This window comes from Saimiri boliviensis, chromosome 16, assembly GCF_048565385.1.
Source record: "Saimiri boliviensis isolate mSaiBol1 chromosome 16, mSaiBol1.pri, whole genome shotgun sequence".
NCBI classification, from domain to species: Eukaryota; Metazoa; Chordata; class Mammalia; order Primates; family Cebidae; genus Saimiri; species Saimiri boliviensis.
Genome location: NC_133464.1, coordinates 27,027,065 through 27,035,723, shown reverse-complemented (window position 1 = coordinate 27,035,723; position 8,659 = coordinate 27,027,065). Strand labels below are relative to the sequence as shown.

Here is an 8,659-nt window from a genome sequence, read left to right as displayed (position 1 = left end):
AAACAAACCTACGAAAATTAAAAGTCTACATTTTATTATTTTTTTAAATGGCCAGGTCCAGGTGAATAATGCTCAGGATACTGAGAGAGGAATTGGAATTCTGAATCTGTCAATTAGCTGCTGAAAGAGAACAAATTGGTTGCTTAAGTAAACAATCAAACAAGGAGTATAATAAAAGTTATTCTTTAGTGGGAAGGAGAAGAAATAGGAAATGCAGGTCAAATAATCAAAGTTCTGAGAAAGTCTCATAGATCACAAAACCTGTTAAGAATTAGAGGCCATCATTAACTTTCTCAACTCTCAACAATCAGTAGGAAAACAAATTCCACAGTCATTAATTTCAACTGTTAAAAATCTCTTGCTTTTGGAAACCATCGTAATTTCCATGCCAGTTTTAAGTTATATCCAGACCGAGGATTGTACTTTGATTTTGGGGATGTACTGACATGGCTTCTTAAACAACTCTGTTCTTCTTGATTATAACTTGAAGAGTGAGCCTTATTACTTTAGGCAATTAATGACAAATAAAGATGAAAGAAATATTTCCTCCATCCCAAGGAGAAGACTGTTTTTGAGGGCATGTCTCTGTCTGCATTCGTGGATCCACTCCAAGGATTCTCCAAGCATGGGAATATCTTAGGTCTTCCTAATATTCTATGTACCTGATTAGAATTAGAAAACATTGGCAAATATTCGACTGAGTAAAAGAAGTACAATAACATGAATTCTGGCCTTTATTTGTTCTTCCCTTGGTAATTTTTAAAATAATGTTTGGGAGATTTTACTATTTACCATGCTGAATATTTTTTGGTAAATGTGAAGCATTTCATATGCACACTACTTTCCCTTAGAAATTATTACTTAAGAATTTCCACCTTCATCCTTCCAAACTTTGGAAGCTAATGAAGAAATCTGGTTTTCAATAAGCCTTTTAATACATAACTCTTGATTGATTTCCATTAATATATATAATAATTTAAAAGAGAAAGCTCATGATATGAATTCACATTACTCATAATTAGTCTTCATAGCATGCAGCACAGCCCATAGTGTTTTTATCAACCAGAGGGTTCTTATTCAAAATAAAATAAATAATATATATTATGCCATTTGTTCAAAGTTGGGTATTAAAAGCCAAAACATTTAATAGAACATTTAGGAATCACTGAAATATTGTTAAGTAAATTGAAGGGAAGACTTCCTCAAGGAAAATGTGTTCCTTCATAACCCAGTGCATGAGTCTGTGTGGTGTTCAGAATACATTCCTAGATTACCTTGAATAATTTCACTTTGTCTTGTGAAAATGTGCAGTTATGATTGATTCTATAATTAGAAAGGAGAGAAATAAATCATTTTCTTTTGTATTGCATTAGAAAATGATTTGCTTGAAAGGGAAAACTGCTAGACATACTTTAAGTTGGGCTCCCTGTTAATCATACCAGAATTTAAATAGCCTTTTTTCACAACATGAAGGGGATACTTCTGTGTGTAAAACAACAAACAGATACATATCTTATTGAGTGTGTGTGTGTCTGTATGTTTGTGTATGTGTCAATCCTTACTTGATTACATTACAAGTCAGGCTAATATAAGAAAGCACATTTAAAAAATAGAGTTTTCATTTTAGTTTTATTGTAGTGAGTAGTAATTTTAATTTTCTTGAAAGGCACCCAAGAATAATTACTTTTGTGAACCAAAAACATATAAAACTGTACAGAATAAATATTTCATAGAAATCTAACTATACCTTCTTGTAAAATAAAGCTACATTGTCCCTCTCTTGAGACAACTTAAACCACTTACCTTTAGAAGTGCCTTTTGCTACTGATTTATGGCATCTATCAATATACATCAATAAAAATAAAATAATATTTCCTATTGACTTTACAACTGTGAATTACTTGCCACAAGAAATGTATTTCTATCATGGTCATTCAAATTTACAAAGAATTAATTAATCCTATGAAATAAAGCAAACTCAATAGAGTCTCTAATCATATGTACAACTGAATCTCAGTAGCATTTAAAAAATATCCCAAGAAGAAGAATTACACTTTGAGCATAAATGACATACTTTAGTTCACAGCAGCACTGACATTAAAATTATCATCTACACAAAATGTGTAGAAAACCCAAAAAGTTTGCTTATTTATTCCACCTGAACTGTTAATCATTTTTACTTTTTAAACTTAGAATGCATGAGAGTGGCATTTGTTTAAGCTCAAATGTTCAAAGTTTTGAGCCACCCATGGCATATGTAATTACAACCTTTATATTTTTTCTTCACTATTACTATTTATAATTGTCAAGTTCCAGTTTCTTTTGCATTTATTGCAAGAAAGTTAGGTATGTTTTACAATACACATTTTTGAAGTACATACTGGTTATAAACAATGTATTCCTTACATATTATAATTACATATACAGGCATGTTTTTTAAATGATGAAATCCAATTGTATTTAATCTATAGGGAAAGCAATTCAAGGAAATTTGGTATACTTAAATGTTCAACCATTTTAGATGTGCAAGAGGAATTCTATGAAACACTTTTTAGTATATGGAGAAATATTACTATAACCCTTGAATGATTTACATGTAAGGATTTGTTTTATTTGGGACAGACTCAATTGCCTGAAGATAATGTCATGGCTTCTCCCAGTGATCCCTGAGTTTCTTATTCTTCTTTTTTTTTTCCCATAGGTTACTGCTGTGCTTAAGTTCTGATTGATGACACACTCAGGTAAGGCACTTATTTACAAGGTATGGACTTAAAACAGAATCACAGCATTTCTGCGAAAGCCCTCAAACTCTCCATCTATGTTTGCTGCTCCAGGACTTCTAAATAGTCAGGTTCAGCATGTAAATTAGCTTTGAGTTCAAAATACTCATTTTTAGTCTGTTCCACTAATACCTTCCTGGGACGTGAGTACATTAATGTTTCCATTAATTTCAACTCTTCTTGGGCTCCAGGATAATGTGCCTCCATATCAGGCTGGAGCTGAGCAATGTTTTTCCTTAGGTATTCTGTGATTCCCAGTTGCTGAAGTTCCCTTTCTTTTTCTAAAATGTTTCTATACAATGAGCTGGCATCTTGGAAGGATAAAAATTCTGTTGATTGGTTCGTGGTTTTGTATTTCATATTTGACCCTGTGAGTGGTGAATGATTTTCCCGTTCTAAAAGACTTCTTTGGAGATGTTTTGCATCACTTCTTTCTTTCTCATTCCTCTCTTCTTCCTCGTCCAAATGCTTTGCACCAAAGGATGGACTTCTATAGACATGAACCATGGGGCTCACCATGTGCTGTTCGTAGAGTGAGGCAGAGGGTCTTTCAGTAGTGTGATGAGTTGTTTTATGGCCATACATGCTGTACTGCAGATGCACAGGGCTGTTGTCTCTCGTTTGCTCATCTACTTGTTTCTTTTTGTATCTTCTCCTGCGGTGAAGAACAAGAACCACTATCCCTGCAGCACAGAACACGATAGTGATGAACACAATCAGAAGTCCCAGTATTAGAACAGACAGTGGCACAGCGTCTGTAAGAGATCGTAAAATGGTATCGGCTGTATTAGTTGTTGCAGGAGTGGTGACAATAATGTAACTAGTCTGAGTTGGCATGGATGGGTTATTTACTAAACCTGGACAGAGAAGTTCACTATTGAGGGCTTTTAGTTCTTTTTTGTCGAGATGCCCAGGGGAAGTGCAGAGGATGTCATCTGTCACTGTGTTCTTGCCTAACTTTTGTATCCATTGCTGCAGTCCAACCAGGTCACAGGAGCAGTCCCAGGGGTTATCCTCAAGGTCAATCTGGGTTAGTAAATCAAGATCATCCAAAATATTACTTACAGGTAGATGGGTAAACTGGTTTGTTTTGAGATTTACCTTAGTTAGAGGAACCCCTGAAAAAATATGTGGTGGTAAAACTTGGAGGAGGTTGTTATTTAAATAGAGGACTTTAAGTTTAGGCATTGGATGAAAAGTTCCTGGCAATATTTCCTTAATGGCATTGTATTCAAGATATAAGTATTCAAGATTATGGAGACCAAGAAACATGCCTTTACTTAATTTGGTCAGATGGTTACCATTTAGATAGAGCTTTTGTAATCTTGTCAGATTCATAAATGATCCTTCTTCAAGAACTTCAATACGATTGTTTCCCAAGTGAAGCATTTCCAAAGTGAAATACTCCACTAGATCAGACTTCATTAAAGTATGAATAATATTCCCCGCTAGAATGAGCTTTCTAGGATTTTGTGGAGGAGGTCTCAGATCTGATAAGCTTTCAATGTTGCGCTCTTGACAATGTATTAGAAGTCCTGATGGGGATAGGACTTTGCAGTTACAAGGAATAGGACAGTAAGTTCCTGGAAGTTGAGTGGATGGCTTTGTAATATAAGGTATCAAACCTGGTGCTTTGGTGGGTGGTTTTAGAATGGATGTGGTCTTAGTTGCCATGCGACTATCATTTATTGAAGATGTTGCTGCAAGATGTAATGATCCGGAAGGATCCTCATGTTCTTCATATACTGGTGGAGTGGGGCAAATAGATTCCTTTTTTAGTCTACTGAGTATACTTCCTTTAAAAAATGGAGGGCTATGGCACACAATATCACCAATTATAGACTGTGGAGGCATGTTCTCCAACCAAGTTTTTAACTGCAATAAGTCACAGTTGCAGGCCCATTTATTGTCCTCCAACTGAAGATCCAGTATTCGGCCAATGTGTTCTAGAAAACCAACATAAGGCAATGTTTGTAACTGATTTCCACGAAGATCTAGATGAGTTAAAGGAACAAATCGGAATATGTTTGGAGGAAGACTCTCAATAGCATTGTCATTTAAAATTAACACTTTGAGTCTGTTGAGCTTGCTAAAGGCACTTGGTTCAATCACTGTGATAAAATTGTTATCTGCTTGCAGGAATTCCAGGTTTTCCAGTCCATGGAAAGTATCCTCTTTAAGAATTTCTAAAGAATTGTGATTGATATGAAGTTGCTTAAGGAGGCCAAGGCCATTAAATGCACCTATCTCAATATGTGCAATATTGTTAAATCCAAGGTGTATTGAAATAGCATTTGTAAGCCCAGAAAAGTCATTTGTGTGAAGCATTGTCAAGCCATTATTTAATAAGTTTAGTTGGAAAGGTCGTGATGGTGGCACACTTATTTCAGATACCTTCTTGATACCCTTTTCTTCACAATTTATTATCATTGTGCCATCTTTTTCCTCGCAATTGCAAAGAGAATCACAAGAGCCTCTGGCTGAGAACACTGGAGTTTGAGACTGTGAAGATATACAGGCAAGGAGAGATGAATAAAAAAGATGAATCCACATCTTCATGTTGTCACGTGATGAAATCTGATTCTGTAAAATAAAACGCAATAGCAAGGGACTTTAGTGGGCAGAATTGAGGTGGAGATGAAGCTGACATTTTCAAAATAATAGGCTTTTCTCCAAAAACCAAATGACTGATTACCATGAAAATATGGGTACCTTGTTACATTTACGTCATTTTTTTTTCTTTTTCTTTTTCTTCCTAATACTCGGTCAGGCATGTCTGGCTTACTTTTAACTTGTATTGTGGTCACAACATAAAATTTAGGTCAAAGAGAATGTAAAACATTATATCATTATTTGTGTCACATCTATGAATAACCTGCATTTTAACAGATGAGAGAGGTGCTGGCTTAGAGCACTGATACTTCATGATGATGCAAAGTTATATATTTGAAAACATTTTTTTTAACCTTACGGTACATAAATTTAAGGCTGGAGTATTATAGTGTAAGGCAACTATGTAGTTATTAGCCAGAAGCATAGCGAACTGTAGGGAATGTAAAAATGATAAACATAATGTATGTGTGCCTATGTGTATGTGTGTATGTATGCATGTAGCATGCATTTTCTTTCTTTATATTGTTGAACTGGGTGTCACATGATAACATCTAATAACTGTGTCTGTGTTTTAACTTGCTTCAGTTTTGGCTTAAGATACATATATATATCCTTCTGTCAGAAAGCACACACATTTAGTTTCATATATATATATATATATATATATATATATATTATATGTATATGTATGTATATAGATATATCTTAAGCCAAAACATATATATATATATATGTTATTTTTATTATTTCAAAAACCTTGAGGAAAATGTGTCCTTGATCATGTAATAAAGTACAGTACTATAAGAATTCTGTTTTAACTATTCAATCTAGGGCAGTTTATATAAGTGTAATAGTATCACATACATACACTTAAGAGTGATCATTGAAATTTCACTTAAATCATTATATTTAATATTGAATTTCTAGAAGCAGTATATTTCTTGCTTTTTAATTATGTTATAGATGAGGTTGAAATAATAACTAAGAAAGATTAATCTTTAACACACATTTCAGGCTATTGTAAAAGAATAAACAATACTTCATATAAACATAGCTAATGACTTCCTAATGAGGTTTTGAAACAGTTTTTAGGGCACTGAATGTCATCACATAATGAGGCAGCTTGTCTCCTTTATTATAAGGCTTAAAGTCACAAATCATGAAATCTGAAACAATCTGTACTATATTAAACTTTTTGATGATATCTCAAATTTGGTTTAAAAAAAAAAAGGAATTGTTCAGAATAGCATCATGTATTCCAGTTCCTTAAACATTAAGAAATACATCTGAAACAGCAATTCTTAAAAAGCGTTTAAGTTTTAAATGACAGTTATACAAGGTAAACATTTATAGCTCTAATGATAACTAATTTTATTTCCTTTCTTTAAATATTATACTTTAAATTTATATAAACTAAATTGAAATATAAACACCACATCTTATGACTATTCAACTTTTCAAAATAGTTACCAGTTTTCATTTTTTGTTGTTTGAAATGTGAACAGTAACTGAATCAAGTTAAAATTCATGATCAGACAAAACATACCAGAACCCGATCAATAATCCTGAAAGTAAACTTTCATTCCCTGAAAACATAATGTTTTATTCAAGACACATATAGTACAAAGTTTCTGAAAGGCAACCGAAGAGACCAAACAACATATTATGTTTCTATGTAAAGGAAAAGTTAGAAGACTTTATTTTCTATAGGGAAATAGTTTGATTTTAAACAGCTTTGTGAGCTGAGGTTATAAACAAGCAGATTGTAATTGGAGTCTTCAACTTGTGGATTAGCTTCCACAAACACTAAAAGTACTTATTCATAAATTACCAAGAAAGAATAAGGTTTATTTCACAAGGTGTAGCATCTGGAGAAAATAGTAAATAATCTTTTAGTGATAAACTCTTGTTATTTTTAAAGTTCTATGTGAATTTTATATGTTTCAAAATGTGCTGGGAAACAGTTTCTAATCTTTTCAGAAACAGACACAAATTTGAAAAGCGATTCTCTACCGACAATATCTGATACAGCAGTAAAGAGGTCAAGAGATACTCGTTGACATATTTTCTGCAAATACATATTTTAAGTCAGAAAATCCTCTAAGTAGCATACAAAATGCAAAAGAATTATTCAATATTCTGCTTGTATTTGCAATTCAACATTCACATTTGAAAGTGATCCTTCAGAAAGCACACATATTTAGTTTCTAACAACAAACTGCGTGTTGTAAAAGAAATAGTGGAATATTATATTTGTTCTTCTCTACAGCCAGCTGTTAGACTAAATGTCTGCTGCTCAGAGAATACAGGCATCTGCTACAGTGTTAGTTGTGCCAGTAAGCAAGAATGAAATTGAATATTCTTTAATGCAAAGTTGTTTATTTAAAGAAGGTGAACATATAAATTCACTCACTTTACTATAATGCAAAGATAAGCATAAGAAAAGCCCAGAAACATTCATCTTACCTGTAAAGCAGAGACTCTTCCTGACGTTATCTGTAATGCACAGCTGGAAGAGGTGCTCGAAGTTAATTCAGTTCCTTTATGAAAAGAGAAAACACCAACCCTGTGCACTTTCTTCTCAAATATCGCTATTTGGCAAGTCCCATAGCTTCATAAAGTTAAAACCTCTGGTCAAAGACAGAATGCTGAGCATTTCATTGAAAATAATTTCAAGCAGAGTGCATACTAGAGCATCCTGAAGCAATTGTCCCTTTTTCCCGCAATTAAAATTCACGGCATACTTCACAGCTATGCTGACTTTTTTGCATATAGTTAACCATTTGCAAGCTGCTGAATGTAGTAAGTAAACAAGATGTTGAACAGAGCTGGAATTGATCACTCTTGCTTTCTTAGGTTGTAGATCCAAGCTGCAGCAATGTTCTCCTTCCTCCTTTTCTAGTATTTCTTGTTAGCTCAGTTTGTTATTAGTCAGATTGCCAAGGGCTGGGAGGTAGGCGTAAATAAAGAGACTTCTTGGCTTTTGACTCAGCCTTTAAGCCCTTCCCCATCAGAGCGTTTTAATCTGCCAGTGTCATATAACACAAGAGACAGCTCCACCTTGGGACTGCTCAACTCCTCCTCTTTCTGCAAATGGTCTTTCCACTCCCTTTCAATACCAAATATAGTGCAAGTGAATTTTGATGGAAATAATAACACATCATTTTAAATGCTTAATAGGGCATTGTGTTATTATAACAAGCTAAATAATATGTTAAATTTTCAACTAACATGGTTCTGCAGTGTTTGCACACACGTGTGCAGAA

At 33.7% G+C, this 8,659-nt stretch overlaps 1 protein-coding gene across 1 annotated transcript; it reads right to left on the bottom strand.

The window, feature by feature from the left end:
• Window positions 1-932: 932 nt before the first annotated feature.
• SLITRK6 (SLIT and NTRK like family member 6) lies at window positions 933-8,387 on the bottom strand. The gene is made up of 2 exons (XM_003931012.4): window positions 7,860-8,387; window positions 933-5,363 (listed from the first exon to the last, which is right to left on the bottom strand). Exon 2 carries the CDS (start codon window positions 5,337-5,339, stop codon window positions 2,817-2,819), a length of 2,523 nt encoding a protein of 840 aa, XP_003931061.1. The 5' UTR covers window positions 5,340-5,363; window positions 7,860-8,387; the 3' UTR covers window positions 933-2,816.
• Window positions 8,388-8,659: the final 272 nt, after the last annotated feature.